The following is an 18,337-nucleotide window of genomic DNA, read 5'->3' as shown; positions in this document are numbered from 1 at the left end:
TTGTTTATACGCTTTTTTACGCCCGAATAGTGCTTGAAATCAAGCAGTAAGTTGATGTCATTCCTGAACATTGGTTCGGCCGAACTCTTTTTGTTTCCGCTTTAGCTCGCTTCTCATTTCACTTATAAAACGCGTTTCAGTTTGTGAACAAACGTTTAATTAAAAGCATGATATTACCTTGTTGGGTCTTACTTTAAAAAACTTTATAGGCGTCTCGACAGTTTATGTTCCCGTAATATTATTCAACTAATATATTCATTCAACCCTGGAAGTTGGCACTACCACGGGAAAGCGTTGGCCAGCATCTGAGGCTTGTGGTGTCCCATTAATACAAAAAAATATTCTAAACTAAAAACAGACACTCACACATAAAATAAACATTTTTACGTTCTTCTGGGACCAAGCAAGGAGACGTTCGTTTGCCCGGTTCGGCTTTTACTTCGAAACTCACAGCCACCGGTACGAGGCGGTGGCTCGTGCTTGTGGCGCCGAGACAGGCCGTCGTCTTTCTCGTAGCAATCTCCCGGGGAGAAGCGTAGGTCGTCCCGACCAACGGGAGAAGGTATTGGGGGGAGGGGATAGAGAATGGGAGATGGTGTTAAATGGTGATGGTACGGTTTCACGCGGCTGACGTGTACAATGTCTGCTGAGGCTCGACGGCGATCGTGGAGGGGTTGCGGCAGTTCCACTCTGTAGGTCACGTCAGAGATTTGGCCGATGATTTCGTAAGGTCCGGCATATCGATGAAGCAGCTTGGTTGCTTTGCCTGGTTGTCTAGTTTGCAGCCAAATCCAAACTAAGTCGCCGGCAGAATGCCTTGCATGCCGATGGGTGGCGTTGTACCGCAGGGTTCGTCTTTGGGGCGAGGCGCGGGTACGTTCACGTGCAAGTTGGCGTGCTTCCCCCGCTCGACAGATCATCTCTGCAACGTTAGGGAAGAGCTGGGTGACATTATCGCGGGAGGGAAAAAGTGTGTCTAGCTGGGATACTGGGAAACGGTTATAAAAAATAAGAAAAAGAGAATAGCCGTGCATGTCGTGAACTGCAGTGCTATAAACGTATGTTACAAATGAAAGTACTCCGTCCCAGCGGCGTTGGTCGCCCTGGGCATACATGGACAGCATATCTGCAAGTGTGTGATTAAATCGTTCAACCATGCCATTTGTTTGAGGGTGGTACGCAATCGTAGGTATGTGCACAGTGCCGCAAACATGCAAAAGATCTTGAAGAATTTTTGAAATTAATAGCCCGACCACGATCGCTGATCAGCTGGCGAGGTGGGACGTGCCATAAATTGACCTGAGAAAGAAGGAATGTGGCACATTCTGTGGTTGTATCTTGAGGCAAAGGGCAAATTTTAGCGTACCGTGAGAAATGGTCGATGGCGACAATCACCCAGCGGTTGCCTGAGAACGATTTAGGAAACGGACCGAGCAAGTCAATGCCGACTCGCTCAAATATATAGTGAACTGGTGGCAGGGATTGAAAGAGACCGGTTGGCGGTTAAGTAGGTTTTTTCTGCCGCCGACATTTGATGCCTTTTGTTGAAGACTTCACTACACATGCCTTGCCAGTAAAGGTTCTTGCGGGAACGCAGGTACGTTTTATAAGCCCCCATATGACTGGCAGTAGGGTCGTCATGCAATGCCCACCGAATACTCGCTTGGAGGTGTCTGAGACGACGAACAAGATATCAAGACCGTGTGGATGATAGTTTCGGCGATACAGTATGTTATTTTGGAATACATAAACGCGGGTCCCTCGTTTGTCCTTCCGAGTTAGGTGAGTGTTTTAAAGAGTAGCAATAATATTCTGTAGATTGGGGTCCTTCTGCTTTTCGGCGCTAAAATGAGCGGAGGATGTTAGGGACACTGCGGCGGAGAGTGCTTCATGGCTTTTGGGACAAGTATCGACTGGGTTGCGAGACAAGGCAGTCCGGTGCTTGATGCTTCTTTCCAGATTTGTAGCAAATGGAGACGTCGTACTTTTGCATCTTGAGCGCCCATTGGCCTAAACGTCCACTGGGATCCTTTAAATTAGCCAACCACACAAGCCATCCTGGTCGGTGATTACCTTAAATGAACGTCCAAAGATGTACGGTCGAAACTTTTTTATGACCCAGATTACAGCTTTTCTTAGACGGTATAGTTTATTTCGGCTTTTGTCAATGATCGGCTGGCATATGCAGTGACATGGTCGTGGCCTTGATGCTTTTGAATTAAAACGGCGCCTAGTCCAAAACCGCTCCCATCTGAGCGTATTTCGGTATTGGCTCGCGGATCAAAATGGGCTAACCCGGGCTGTGGTATTAAAGCTGCTTTTAAGGATATAAATGCCTTCTCTTGAGTTTCGCACCATATGAATTTTATATTGTTTTTAAGAAGGTGGTTGAGGGGAGCGGAGATGTGAGTAAAACCACGGATGAAGCGATGAAAGTACGAGCACTGACTTAGAAAAGACCGTAGTGTTTTGGGCTTTGTCGGACGAGGAAAATGAGATACGGCGGTAAGCTTGTCGGGGTCTGGCGTTATTCCCTGTGTATCGACGACATGACCAAGTATCTTGAGCGTCTGAGTGGCGAACTTGCATTTCTTGAAGTCCAACTGCAGGGAAGCATTGCGTGAACACAAGAGAACTGCGCGCAGTCGAGAAAGATGCTCATGATAGGTGGAGGAGTGCACTACCACGTCGATAAATAACACAGACATGCCGTCCATCTTAGGCCACGTGATAAGGTCTCCATCGTTTTTTCGAATGTTGCAGGGGCATTGCAAAGTCCAAAGGGCATTACGCGGACCTGGTAGAGGTTATCAGGTGTCACAAAGGCGTCACGGGCACGAGCCGGTGGCTCGTGCCCGTGACGCCGAGTCGGCCCGCCTTGCTTCTTCCTCGTAACAATATTTACAAAAGAAATGAAAGGAAAGAAACAAGAGCTGGGGTCCATTGTTCCTCAAGGAAGCGTGATTCTTCCTTGCACAAAGCCTTTGGGGTGTTCCTGCTCTATGGAGAGTGCACGCCGTCATGTCCTTCGGTAGAGAGCGCCAGAGCGCCGCATTTCTCATTAAAAACAGGTTCCCATGCCCCTCGGTACGCCAGAAGAGTCGCTGCAGGCCATAGAACCTGGTTTGGTGACGATCCTGCAGTAGCGGGAGCTCGGAGTACCTCTAAGAGATGCGGTTTTCTTCGAGCCGGAGTGTTGCCACTACTCGACGATCTGTCAGAGAGGTCAATCCCGACACTCTGAAGAGCTCTTTGGTAGGAAGGTCACGGCAGCGCGTAAGGCAAGCGGTGCCGCCTTCGATACGCATAAGCAGAGCGTCGCTGCACACTTTCGAGGGATGCTGATAACGAAAGTTGGTAGGCGTCCTAAACCGCGGCAGACAACTCCAGGCGCGGTAGGACTACTGTTGTGTATAGGTGTCGCAGAGCGGTATCGCCAGCTCCCCGGGTGACCCGAAGCAGAAAACCAAGCATCTGCCCGACACTGAAAGCCGCCTCACCAATGTTAGCTCCCCACAGGGGGCACTTGCGAAAGTAGGTGTTTGGAGAGTGGCGTCTCCACGGACCCCGAGCCCCGCAGGGGCGCCTGCACCTTAGGTGCTAGGTGCTTGGTGAGTAGCGTCACCGCGGACCCCAGCCACGTGGGCCACCGTATCCGCACGCAAGGGGCACCTACTTTTGTAGGAGCTTGGTGAGTGGCGTCACTACGAACCCTAGCCATGTGGGTTCGCCCACCCACGTCTGACTATGCGTGGCGTACGCGTGCCCGGGGAAAAGGGGACCCTGGTGGTTGAGGTGAGCCCGGGGTATGTTGGACCCTTCGGGGCCCCACAGGTGAGGCAATACACCGCTTCGACCCCTGCTTCTCGTAGAGGGGTGTCCTGGCTTGGCCCGACCAGGATGATTCAGTCAGTCGCCTCTTCCACCCTCATCTTCCTTCTTCCACTTTTCCTTCCACCTCTTTCTCTTTTCTTCTGCACTCTCTTCCTTCTTTTTTCACCTTCTTAGGCTGCAAGGGCTAGCCTTGAGTGGAAACAGGCCCTGTTCTTGCATCCACACTCGGTTATAGTGCCCGCGCAGCACTGGTAGAGTAATTGTGCCAGCCAAGCCTTTCTTGTTATGGCACATTACCTACCCCCTCGTTGGGCTCCGTGGTGGGCGGTGCACCCGGGCACTGAAATTCCTTCCCATCTTTATGGGTTCCAAAAACTAAACCAACTGATCGGGCCCTGAAAAGGACCCGCACCGAAGAAATTGATATTTCCACTAAGACCCATGATCTTTTCAAATTTCCAAAGTTTCTTGTTCTGCACTCCGAGGACGAAAAGAAACTGGCTAAACTTTCTCCTTTTTTAGTTTCCAAAGTGGTTGAAGGTGTTATCGGTGCGAACTTTAGCGCCAATAAGATGGCATCAGGCAACCTCCTTGTAGAGGTGAAAAAAAAAAAAAAAAAAAAAGTGACTCAGTTTTAGTTTTGAAATCCGTCTCAGACTACAAGGACAGTGTGATCCCTCATCGAAAGTTAAACACCATCCTAGGGGTCATCTCTGAAGATGACTTGCTCGGCTTGACAAATACAGTGCTAGTTGAGGGTCTCTCTGGACAGGGAGTTGTTGCAGCACGACGCATTACCATCCGTCGCGACGGCGTGGAACGCAAAACAAGGCATGTTATTCTCACTTTCGACTCCACGACTCTACCCACTAACGTAAAGGCAGGCTACCTTCAGTGCCGTGTCCGGCCTTATCTGCCGAACCCTCAGCGCTGCTTTAAGTGCCAGAGGTTCGGACATGGGTCGCGGAGCTGTCGGGGTAGCGAGACCTCCGCCGAATGCTCCTGTAACGAGCACGTCGCTGATGCATGTGAGAACGAAGCTCAGTGCACTAACGGTAATGGAAAACATCCAGCATACACCCGATCTTGCCCGTATGGAAGCAACAAAAAGAAATTCTCACCTTAAAGGTTAAAGAAAACATTTCCTACATTGATGCAAAAAAGCGTTTCGCCTTTGTCTCCAAAGGCTCTTATGCACAGGCCGTACATAGGGGACCGGTACGGCCAATGGTTTCGACTGGAACACAGACGTCTACGGACGATCCGCGCCTCCCGTCGATGTGCACTGCGTCATCGGGAGCGGTGCAAGTGACACCGCTTTCGAAAAGTAAGGTGGATGCTGCCTCTTCAGCATCCACCTCAGGGCAGGGGCTGACCCCCCTGCTCCACCTGGCCCTTTGGCCCCTAAGGGCCGAGGCCTACCCCCTCGCACCTCTGCTCCCCAGAAGAAGCCCGGGGAGCCGCCGTAGCAGTCGACCTCCGAAGGTCAGCTGCCGGCGGGAACAGGCGAGCCCATGGACAAAAGTGAACCCTGGTCGGGGACGATGCTCCCCTCTCAGGATCAGAGTCCTCCCTTTCTGTTGTCAGTGAGCCCTCTTGGAGGCAGAAAGACCCTCCTAAAAAACAGAACACGCCACGTGTTAAACTAGATTTTAAACGTTAAAATCTCATTTTAAATCTCTTTTCGTATATATACATTTTTCCTCTCTAGATGCCAAAGTATACTATCATGCAGTGGAATTGTCGCGGCCTTTTTTCTAATATTGATGACAAATTTATTTTCTCGATGAGCTTCGACTTGTGGCCATATGTCTGCAGGAGACACATCTTAGGGACATGCATGCCAAAGTTTTACGGCGCCATCAAGTTTTCAGAAAGGACCGTGCATCATCTAGCAACTCGTCTGGTGGAGTGGCTGTTGTTGTCCAGAGCGGTCTAGCCTGTACTCCAGCTCCTCTCACGACCTCGCTGGAGGTAGTGGCAGTCCGTGTTCTTCTTGACCGCCTTATTACACTGGTTTCAATCTACCCAAGCAGCACAGAGTTGGCCAAGCATTGGCCAATGGCTGGCAATGGTCCTTTGGCCAGTGGCCAGACAGTGGCCAGAGATTGGCCGATCACTGGCTTTTCTCTGGCCATTGGCCAATGGCCACTGGCCATCAGCCATCGCCCAAGCATTGGCCAATAAAGGGCCACTTTTTGGCCACTGGCCACAAGACCATCCCCAGCCACTGGCCATTGCTTGGCCAAAATCCGAAATGCTTGGGTACCTACCACCAAATATTTCATTGCATCTACAGGACCTTCAAGGACTCATTAGCCAGCTTCCCCAACCTTTTTTTAATCTTAGGAGATTTTAATGCGCACCACCCCATGTGGGGCAGTGCCCGCCAAGACTCCCTTGGTGGGGTCATTGAACGATTTTTGTTATCATCTGGTCTTTGCCCTTTAAATGGAAGTGATCCAACTTTTTTAGAGCATCTCATAATACTTTCACATCTATAGATTTGTCTCTTTCATCACCATCCTTACTTCCATGCTTTTTATGGAAGGTTTTAGACAATCGCTTTGGAAGTGACAATTTTCCTGTGATTTTAGAATGTATGGCATCACTCCCTTCCCTTCGAGCCAGCATCCCCAGGTGGAAGTTGGATGAGGCGGACTGGGCTCTTTTTGCGTTGGAAGCGGCACTTGACTCTACCGAATTTTTATCTGTGTCGCCTGAAAATTCCACTTGCACATTACTGATCTTCCGAAGCGGTGCAAGCCTTGGTGGACCAATGAGTGTACTGCCACACGTTGGTCTCAGAACAAGGCCTGGGGCACTTTTTGTCGCTGCCCAAGTACTAGGAACAAGATTGAATTTAAAAAAAGTAAAGCAAAGGCTCGTTGGACAAGGAGGCAAGCCAAGGGGAGTTCGTGGATGAAGTAGGTTTGCAAAGTAAACAGTTTCGTTACTTCAAAAGAGGTGTGGGACCGAATGAGAAAAATTCGGGGCAATAATCTTTTTTTTAGAATACCTCTTTTACCCTCAGCTGTGCCCACATTAAAGGGTCAGGCAAATTGTCTTGCAAATTATTTTCAAGAAGTCTCTAGTTCATCCAGTTACACTGCCAAATTTCAGAAATTCAAGGCTATGGCAGAAAAGCAGCCAATTGGTATGTCCGGATCAGATGCTCTAGAATATAACCAGCCTTTCACACTGTGTGAACTTGAGATGGCCCTTGCAACAAAAAATGAATCTGCACCTGGACCTGACAGAATTAAATATAAAATGTTGCGGCACTTACCGTGTGAATCCCTAGGACATCTCTTGATTTTTTTTAACCATTTGTGGGGAGCTTCTGTTTTTCCTCAGTGCTGGAAACGTGCGCATATAATTCCCTTGCTGAAACCCGGTAAAGATTTTTCACTGCCTACGAGTTATCGTCCCATTCCGCTGACCAGTTGTCTCGGGAAAACGTACGAGAGGCTGATAAATAGGCGACTAGTGCACTTTTCGGAGGCTGAAAAAATTTTAGATGGAAATAAATGTGGATTTAAAATGGGTCGCTCAACCTTAGATCATCTTGTTCGCCTGGAAACTTCCATACGTGAAGGTTTTTTACATAGACAGCACTGCGTGTGGGTATTCTTCGACCTAGAGAAGGCTTACGACACTACTTGGCGTTATGGGATTCTCAAGGACTTGCACATGTGTGGCATCCGTGGCCAAATGCTGCGTTGCATACGAGAGTTTCTTAGTAACCGAACTTTTCAGGTTAGGTTTGGCTCCACACTCTCTGATGTTTTTCTTCAAGAAAATGGGGTCCCCCAAGGAGGTGAATTGAGTGTTACTCTGTTTGCAGTGAAAATAAACAGCCTGGCTGCAGCGATACCGCCATCTGTCTCTTACTCGTTATATGTAGACGATGTGCAGATTTACTTTCCTTCCTGCAACCTCTCGAGTTACAAGCGCCAACTGTAGGTCTCTATAAATAAAATGAGTAAATAGGCCGATGAAAATGGGTTTAGATGTTCTCCTGAAAAGACGGTATGCGTGCCCTTTTCACTACGGCGTCGCCTCTCACTTGAGCCAGTTTACAACTGAATAGTATATCTGTACCTGTAAAGCAAGAGCACAAATTTTTAGGACTTGTTTTTGACAAGAAACTTACGTTTTTGGCCCATATCAAGGAACTAAAGAAGAAGTGCCTGCAAGCGTCTAATATCCTCAAAGTACTTCCTCATATGTCTTGGGGGTCTGACAGGCGATGTCTGATCCGATTATGCAATGCCCTGGTTCGTTCCCATCTGGACTACGGTGCAGTTGTGTATGGATCAGCACGGGAATCTGTTTTAAAAATGCTAGATCCTGTCCATCATCTTGGCCTTCGACTTGCTGCAGGATCTTTTCGGATTTCGCCTATAATGAGCTTGTATGCAGATGCTTATCAAATTTCTTTAGGAAAAAGCAGAGAATATTTTAGCCTTTGCTATGGATACAAAGTTAAATCTGACCCTGCACATCCCGCCTTTAGCTGTGTAGAGGCTTCTTCGCTCTTACGACTTTTTGAAAACAAGCCAAGCATTGTGCGACCATTTAGCTTTCGGCTTCAAAGTAACTCAACCTCCCTGCAGCTTGCAATCCCTGAGAATAGCATGATTACAAGGGTCGAGAGGATTCCTCCCTGGAGTGCCGTAAAAGTTTCATGCGACTGGTCACTGGCCAAATTTAATAAGAAATCGGTTGAACCTCTCGTGATTCAGCAGGCGTTTTTAGCATTGCTGGAGAAATATCAAGATTACATACAATTTTATACTGATGCTGCCAGAACCTCATCCTAGGTAGGTTCTGCAGTGTTTTCACCACAGTACAAGAAAGCAAGAAGTATCGATAGCACTGAAAGTATTTTTACTGCTGAGCTTTATGGTATAATCATGGCCCTTGAACATATCTGAGAGAATCAGGTTATGAAAGCTTTGTTTCTCGACTCCCAGAGTGCCCTGCTCTCAGTTTGCTCCCTTACCGACACAAAAAACTGGCTTACACAACAAGTGCGTGTAAAGATGCACCGTGTTCTCCTACTTGGACTCGATATTAAACTCTGCTGGGTACCGAGCTATGTAGGAATTATTGGTAATGAAAGGGCAGATGAGCTAGCCGCCTCTATCAAGGATAAGATTAAAATATACCTTAACGCTATATGAAGATTTTAAGCCAGCTTTCAGAAGAGCAATTACTAAGGTATGGCAGTCAGAATGGGGTAGGGAAATTGACATTAAACTACGCGTCATCAAACCTTGTTTACAGGTGTGGGAGAGTTCCCATCACAAGGATCGTTACCATAAAGTGTCGACGCCCCGATTGAGGATTGGCCACTCGCGCTTGACACATCTGCATTTGCTTTGTGGTGAAGATGCACCACAGTGTGAGCACTGCGGCAAAGTAGTGACTGTATTACATATCTTGTGGAATCTCAGGCACCTACATGAACAGCGACGGGCATGTTTTCCAGAACTTTTTAGATGTCATCTCCCGCTTTACCCAGCCTTTCTTCTTGGCGATAAACCTCTAGTCCCTTTTCGACGCGTTTTAGAATTTCTTGAAGTAACTTGCTACATACACCGGTTGTAACTTTTATTTATGAAATATATCACTCTCATTGCAGATATTTTAAAATGTTGTAGATTATGGTCAATGTGTAATCTTAAAATTCATAGACATAGTAATTGTTTATACCCGGAACTCATGTTTATGTGATACACGATTCATGTTCCTAGTCTTATTAGATAATCAACTACTATAGCTCTATTTTTTCAACCCTTGTTTTGCAATAGTTTATTTTGGCCCGGGTAGCTCTCGCGCCATAAAACTCAAATCAATCAATCAACCAACGTGAGCTTAAAATTTTAATTTAGGGCCTATTGCAATTCAAAGGAGCCTTCTACGAGTGATAGCAGGGAATGCTGTTTCGTTGAGCTCGAGACTGCTGATTGGTAACACGGTTTCTGGACGTGGTATTTAGGGTGGATGTGTACTTGCTGTAAGTTAGGGGAACATTGTTTTTTGCGAACCAAGCGCGGACAACGTGCAGGACACCCTGAAGTTGTTGGTGCTAGAAGGAGTGCTGAGCTGGCTGGATAATGATGACGTAATCGGCGTACAGACGGGGCATGCAATGCTAGGAGGATGTTAAATCATTAGTGAAGGTATTGAACAGCGTTTGTCCAAGAAAAATTCCTTGAGCAATTCCAGAAAGGAGACGTTTAGCCATCTCTATCGCTTTTTCGAAGGCAACTCTTTGGAGACGATGTTGTGAAGACTGAAATCTAATTCTCACGACAGCCGTGCTTTCAACGTGAAATAACTTTATGCAGCTTCATGTGCGCCAGGAGTTTGCGTTTTGTTGAGGATTCGTTTTATTGTTCTGCACATGGGACGGGATGGAGGTTGTCAAAATGGGCCGGTACGTGGCAGCCGATGATGTTGGGGAACTTTTTCCTTTGTGCACCGGCGTAACCCTAGTCAGTTTACACCGGTAGGGGGTTGCCACCCTGTAGAACGTTAGTGAACAAACTCGGAAAACCATGCTGAAACATCTGGAGCAGGGCCACAATAGGATGAAGGCCATCAGAGCCGCCCCTTTCGAGCGCAAAGATGCGATATGTGTGGAGGATGTCGGGTACAGCCCTAGCTAAAATGAATTGGTCAATGAAAGTTCCTCTCTGGCTTAGTAGCTTTCTATGGTGTCTCAGTCAACCATAGACTACGAGAAGGACGATGAATTTCCTCGATCTTCGACATATAATCAGAACAGTTTCAGACCTTTTTCTGCTTGCTGAGTGATTCTGTTTACGCAGGAGCTATGTATAGTTGGCTCTTTTAAACAATCTTTCCTTCTGTCGGGAGAGCTGCAGGATGCTGTTGATCATTCAAGGAACCTCTTCTGTACACTGAGAGTCTTGAAGGGTACACAATTAATTTTAATTTCAACTTCTTTGTACAGCTAGATGTTATACACATATACCAAGTTAGAGTTTATGTTTGTTTTACATTCGATAAGCTATACTGAACTTAACAGGTAGGCAGAGGTAACGCTCGCTATAGATTTGTACCAAAACATATATTGCATAAAAAAATGTCACTGTCTCTCACATCTTGCAGGTGTGGCCCAAGGCCAGTACGGTGTCCAAGATTTCGTGGAAGGTAAGTTTAACCGGTCCAGGAAAAGACGTCGTACAAATAAAGAAACTGGGAACAAAAATGGGCTCGTTCCAAAGTAATGGTGTGTCCGCCTGGCAATTTTTTTTTCAACTGGCGTGTTATTTATATATACGCTGAACTTGTTACCGTTTACTAGCAAAGGGAACTTCTCGAACATACCAAAATTTTAAAACTTTGGGATATCTAACGTATTATTCTACTGCGGAAACCACCCTGTTTAGACTTCGCGGCAGGTTCCGTTTTGTTTAATATTTGACGAGTGCAACTTGATCGTTGTTATAAACAGTTAAACTTGCAACAAAACACTAAGTGAAATACATCAGCAATTGTAAGTGCAAAAACATTTTTATAGGTATTTGATATATAAGTGAACATTCAGGTTTTGAGTTTTGCAGTTTGGGAGCTCTTTTTGTGTCCTCGTTCATAAAATATATTACAAATTGAATGTATTAGAAAATGAAGTGGGAAAAACTACCAGGGCGAAAATGTGGCGCTCTACAATTATATAACATGGACCGGGAACAAATAAAAATTGAACAACCAGTGTAACTTTTCTACTGGGAAGCACTTACAAAATTATTCAGCTAAGTGTCACAACCGCGACTTGTATCTTATGAATAACCTTAATATTTTCATTAACATACTTGCAGCCTCTAACCGGGGCTTGCCGGAAATAGTTCGTGCCACCGAATAGAATAAATCCAATATATATTTTTTTAGTGTGCATACTTTTTGGTTGTTTACGCCAGAACCGTGAATAACCCGTAGTCGTGAAAAATTCAATTAGCGGTGATTTTTTTTTATCTGACAACTAGACTTCGCTTTTGCGCCCTGAAAAAAATTTGAATAAGTTTGAATAGGATGATTTACGTAGAAGGGGAAAAATATCGCATTTTTCTCCCATTAAAAATTTAAACGTTCTATATGCAGTAATGATACCTGCCATGACTGCATTGTTTGATATAATTTTTAAGGAAGTTGATTGGCCAGGTTTCCGTATTTCGTGCAATTATTAAAAATAAAGCGTCACAATTTTTTAATGCTGGTGAGCACAATCGCTTAGTATCACTTATTGAGTCTGATGCGAATCTAATTGAAATAATATTTTAACCTAAATGGGTCTACCCCAAGTAGCACAATACCCTGGCTCTAGCTCGCGCCAGGTTGGGCAGCCAAGGAAACTTTCCTTGGGCTATCCTTGTTTTGCACCAAGGCATCAGCTAGAGCCAACCTGGCACGCCAAGATTGGCAGTAAGCTGCAATTCCCCGTCTAGCCAATCTGGGCTTTATCCTGCAAATACAGCCTGGGCCAGGGTGGCTGCTTCCGGGTCAACCAATCCTGGCTATATGGGTAAAAAGAACTCGGACCGGGGCGGCTCTTCACGGGCGAGCCAGTCTTGGGGATGATAATGTTGCAGTATGTGTTTTTCTACTTTTCTTCAGCTTTGTGTATGGCCCTATCGCTGTCCAGCCATGGCGCTCTTTAGCTTTTCTAAAGGTTGAATAAAGACTTCTCTATGGCTTTCCCTAAGGTTCTCTTTAGCCAGCGAAGCCCCCCCAAAAAAATTTTACTTCAAGTTCCCCCGACTTGTGAACGCTACATGGTGTATGTGTATCAATGTATAGATATATATGTGAATCTATGTATATACATCTCTGAACACACATAACACATACAGAACACTTCCCCACACAATAGCAACAACGCAGATCTACGAACGCTATGTCCGCATTAGCTGTGTATATGGCAGTCTAATTTTTGAGTCTGACTTTGCCGGTGACCCATCATTTGTCGCGAAAACACGGAGAGGCGGAGCAAATATTACTCGTACTTAATGCATTATTTGAATTGTCTTTTGAAATAGCCCCCCCTCTCTTAATTCAAAACCCTGAAAAAAGCAACTGTAGATCATTAGGCTAATTAATTAAAATGTACTAATTAACGTTTTAATAAGTTTGATGAATCACGTTGACAATGCAGTAATGACATGCAGTACACTGGTACTGAAGATTGCAATCAATCTATTGCTTGATTGCAGTGTCCGGCGCCAGCGTAAGTTATTTTCACTTTTGGGGGTAATTAATTTTAATTTTTGTACAAGTGTTTTAATGGGTTTTTCAAACAAACAATATTACAGGTTTTCACGACTCGTTGCAACATCAGAGAACATACCTTGGGTCATGGTTTGTCACCGGCTTGACAGAAATTTTGTATAGATTTAATTTTCTAACGTGGAGTGTTTTTACGAAAAAAAGTAAGCGCTGGTATTGATTTTCTGTAGGCGTGGAAAGAAAATGTATTGGTTCTTAGTCTTTAGACTCGGGGCCATAAACCGTAGAGTTATTATAATGTACGCTAGAGGTTCAACTGTCGCTAGTGTGCTGCTGCAAATTGAAGCAGACAGCAACCAGTCCGAAATTTACTTCCGGTAATGTATTTCTATGGAAAAAAGTGAGTGCATTTGCTCTCTGCGCTCGAGTATAAGAGCAAATATCGCGACTAATTCGTACGCACTGGGCGCATTAGAACATTTCTCAGTCACGCAGACAGAATAATTGGTCAGTTACTGCGTTTTTATTTTAAATTCGTGGCATGAAAAGCGGTGCTAAATTTGCTTCGTACATGTATTTATGTGCACTGTCGGACACTGTTAGCGCGAACACGGCATCGGCGATTTCTAGCTTGGGGGATATACGTGCCAAACGAACGAAAGACATCTGGGAAACTATGAGAGACGGCAAGAACTACGCAGTAACACTGAATAAGTGACTCCTTATGCATGCAGACGATCAAAATAAATTGAAAGCCACGTAATGTAGTCTGATTTCCAATAAATAAGTACTGCTAGTTTTATTCTTTCTGCTCATGAATATGTGCGAAGATGCTTGTTCTAAGTTCCAATCATCACCCGCACGCTCCAAATCTTTGCAGAAGAAGGGAGAAGCCAGAAAACAGGTGCCCGATAAAAACTGCTTGACATAGAAAATAATAAAAATACACACCTTTTGTAGCCCACGTACTTTATTTTTTAAGTTCGAATGTTTTTTTAACCGATCGTAAAGATGCGCACGACGGAGTCATTTTCATATAATGACACGACGGGCATATTAGCGATATATGAGCGGCACCAGAATGCTAGCTAACCTTGAACACATTCTACATTCCTTTCGATCGTTATTTCGCTTGGAATTGCCGCTCGTTTTTACATACCTGTCATGGTACAGAGGTTTGGGCCTGAAATACACCGACTTTTGACATCGTTCAGTGGTAAAGAAAAATGCCGTAACTAAAGCATTTACACTTTCATAATGTTAATAAAGGTACACACTATACAGTACAACCGAAATAACACAAGTTATTTATGTTATTTTCCGGCGAAGAGACAAAATGTGCGCGTGTTTCCCCATAGGAATGCACAGGAGCACGGCAAAAGTAGACTGGTTGCTGTCCGCTTCAATTTGCCTCCCGGAAGTCGCATAGACACTAGCGCCAGTTGAACCTCTAGCGTACATAGTAATAACTCTATGCCATAAACTTCTCTATAGACAGGTAAAGACTATTTATTGGTTTCCAGTCTTTAAACCATGGGCAAAGAAGTTTTCTATAGGCGGGAAAAGAGCATTTATTGGTTCGCTGTCTCTAAACATGGGGCCACATAATTTTCTATAGACGTCTAAAGGAATTTTATTGGTTCCCGGTCTTTAGACGTTTGGCCAAAGGATTTTCTATAGGCGGGTGAAGAAAATTTATTGGTTCCCAGTCTTTAGAATTAGGGCCATAGATTTTTCTGTAGCTGGCTGTAGCTGTCTTTATGGATTTCTATGGCCAACCATAAAGGTCCATAAGGGTTGATAGCCTGCCATATAATTTTCCATAGACGACCATAGACCATTTTTGTATGAGAGTCTCAGATTTTATATTTCTTGAGAACAGGCTAGTATTCACGAAAATGCTGTTAATGTGCATGTTCAAGAATGTCACCTATGTTAATAATATACACAGGAACCAATTTAAAACAACCCGGAGACTTAATTTTATTCAGTTCAGCACAAGCTGTTTAGTCCGCGCTAGCAAACGGGTCGTCGGGCATCTCTGACTGGGCTGATTGGACAGCCTGGGCCTGGAGCTTCTTGGCCATCCTTTCAGCCGGCCGGAGTAACAGCGGCATATCACTGGTATTTCTGGCCCTATAAAATGCGAGCTCCAGTCAGGGTGCAGCTGATCACTGCAATTCACCTTCATTGCTTTCTGTGGTCTGGCAACATGGCCAAACGCTAGCTGTTTCTTGTATTGGTTGGGCCAGGGAATCTCAGTGAGTCCACAGGGAAGCACACATCCTGGCAGTGGCCTGTCTATCTCAGCCGGCCCTGGCCGGGGAAATGCGAGCTCCAGCGAAGCAAGCGCACATCCTGGCAGTGGTCTTTCTATATTGGCTGGCCCTGGCCAGGAAAATGCAAGGTCCAGCCAAGGAAGCGCACATCCTGGCAGTGGTCTTTTTATATCGGCCGGCCCTGGCCAGTAAAATGCGATCTCCAGCCAAGGAAGCGCACATCCTGGCAGTGGTCTGTCTATATGGGCCGGCCCTGGCCGGGAAACTGCGAGCTCCAGCTAAGGAAACGCACTTCCTGGCAGTGGTCTGTCTATATCGGCCGGCCCTGGCCGGGAAAATGCGAGCTCCAGCCAAGGAAACGCACTTCCTGGCAGTGGTCTATCTATATTGGCCGGCCCTGGCCGGGAAACTGCGAGCTCCAGCTAAGGAAACGCACTTTCTGGCAGTTGTCTGTCTATATCGGCCGGCCCTGGCCAGGAAAATGCAAGCTCCAGCCAAGGAAGCGCACATCCTGGCAGTGGTCTTTCTATATGGGCCGGCCCTGGCCAGGAAAATGCAAGCTCCAGCCAAGGAAGCGCACATCCTGGCAGTGGTCTTTCTATATTGGCCGGCCCTGGCCAGTAAAATGCGATCTCCAGCCAAGGAAGCGCACATCCTGGCAGTGGTCTGTCTATATCGGCCGGCTCTGGCCGGGAAACTGCGAGCTCCAGCTAAGGAGACGCACTTCCTGGCAGTGGTCTGTCTATATCGGCCGGCCCTGGCCGGGGAAATGCGAGCTCCAGCCAAGGAAACGCACTTCCTGGCAGTGGTCTGTCTATATCGGCCGGCCCTGGCCGGGAAAATGCGAGCTCCAGCCAAGGAAGCCCTTCCCTGGCTGTAGCATGGAGACCTTGGGCCAGAAAATACAATGAAGTGCCAGGCTGGCGGACAATGGTATTCCTTGGGCGATAATGGGCCAGCTTACTGCAATCAAGCACCAATATTGGCCCAAGCTGGCCCAAGAAGGTGTGCTACCTGGGACGTCACAAATGAAGTCCTCTAGTTAAAAGTGCCACAAAAAATATTGAAGCGAGAGCAAACGAAAAAATATTGATTTTCATCTACATTTTGACACCTGACAAGCAGAATCCACTGCGTAACTTACATATAGCGACAAAAGTTATTTCAATTATGAATTTTAAGTGTTTTTGTGCAAAGCACTGCTATACACAAAAATATTTTTTTGTTGAAGTTTGGTTAGTGTAGAGTTACGAACGAAATACACCTTATGTATTTGATTAATATTACATCTATGAACTCGGTCATTCTTTGATCAGAAATCTTTGTTAACATCACAAATTTCGCTTCAAACAATTTGTGGTAGTTAGAAATTTAAAATCGAGAATTATTTTAATTTTAGGTGAAGACCTACTCCATCGAGTGGTATACATCAAAAGTGAGTAAACACCAATATTTGACAAAAAACCTACAACAAAGTTACCAGAAATAAGTCGCACTTGTGAGCCTTTTGTACTGGCTTTTCTTTTGGATCGTGTACAGACGGAAAATATGTTGCTCCCGCAGATGTTAGAAACACAAATACGCAAATACTGCAGCAACAGAGGTTGCTATGTTAGGTATCGAAGTTTGCTTTCTACAAGAGAAACAGGAGCGTTACACACGCAATATTTGTGACTTGTTTTTGTAAACGCTTCGTTGCCTTCCTCTTCCAGGAAAACTGTATGCCGGCATTAATGACCTTGGTGAGTGACGGATTTATCAAAACTTTGAATAGAGTACCAAATTTGCTCTTTTTTGTTTTGTTGCTGTGTATAAATTAGTTAATCATACTGTTAATACATTAGAATCGGCCAGATCTAACCCGTTTCGTTCTGCATTTTACCGCAAATCACACATAGTGGTGCTAATATTCTGTTGTTAGACAACTAAACATATTTTCATTATTTATTTGTTAATTTAGATTGTACAATCCTTTCGAAAATATTTTCAATCTCTACATTCAAGCCTTATATTCGAGCACAAGATATGACGCTGAACAGGATTTTTATGCAGTTGCTAATAAAATTTATTATCTGAAAGACTTCCCAGGCTGCAGTGGCGCCGAACTTTCAGAGTGTAAACTTCATAAATATATTTTATATTGTGCGTCAATATTTTGTATTAAAACAATTACCATGGAATAATATTTGAAATATTTTAAACTATGTTCTACAGATTATTTCAGTACCTCGAATTCGAGTAGTGCATAAAATTTGAAAAGTAGAGTACTGCTGCATGAAATATTTTGCTTCCAGCAGGAGCACATGTTGCAAAAAGAGGGCGAAATATAATGAATTGAAGAATCACACATAAGGTTTACGTGCTTGATTTGTGTTTGAAAATAAAGATTATTATTATTAAAATATTACTATTATTTTATATATCACCATTTTTTTATTTAAATCAAATATATTTGATTTAAAATAAATTTAATTAAATTACATATCAGTATGCTAGAGAAAAAGTGATTCGCTAAAACGTTTCCCAACTCGGCAGATATATTGATCAATTTGTCCGATCACTGATAACAATGCGGAAAAAAGAATGATTGAAAATGAAATGTACAATTTAGTTAACATTTTATTAATTTAATCCATGCAATCGCGAACAATAATCGCTTGATATTGTTGATTAGATAACAATATTTACTGGGTTATTCTTTCGCGTTCTCAAATCATTTCAATAAAACTTTACTTTTCCGGTTTTCGTTTCTTTTGCGTTCTGGTTTTGTTGAAGTAGGATGGAGAGTAGCTGACGAATGGAGTGGAAGTTAGAACTCAAACTTATCACTCGATTTCCTCAGAGCCGCACTCAATTTCGCTCGTGTTCCGTCTGATACCAGCATCTTTCGTTGGCTGATTCTTTAATTGAAATAGAAAGAAATGCTCAGAGAAAGCATCAAATAATGGACAAGCGGTAAGTTAACA

At 44.7% G+C, this 18,337-nt stretch overlaps 1 protein-coding gene across 1 annotated transcript in view; it reads left to right on the top strand.

The window, feature by feature from the left end:
• The window catches only part of LOC120842921, a 44,200-nt gene that overhangs the window by 12,138 nt on the left and 13,725 nt on the right, over positions 1 to 18,337 (top strand). The window contains exons 3-5 of the mRNA XM_040214137.1: positions 10,981 to 11,022; positions 16,771 to 16,806; positions 17,084 to 17,113. Of these exons, the coding sequence (XP_040070071.1) occupies positions 10,981 to 11,022; positions 16,771 to 16,806; positions 17,084 to 17,113 (108 nt within the window). The remainder of the gene's footprint in view (positions 1 to 10,980; positions 11,023 to 16,770; positions 16,807 to 17,083; positions 17,114 to 18,337) is intronic.

This window comes from Ixodes scapularis, unplaced genomic scaffold (assembly GCF_016920785.2).
Source record: "Ixodes scapularis isolate PalLabHiFi unplaced genomic scaffold, ASM1692078v2 PGA_scaffold5__190_contigs__length_132052651, whole genome shotgun sequence".
NCBI lineage: Eukaryota > Metazoa > Arthropoda > Arachnida > Ixodida > Ixodidae > Ixodes > Ixodes scapularis.
This window is presented reverse-complemented; position numbering and strand designations above follow the sequence as displayed.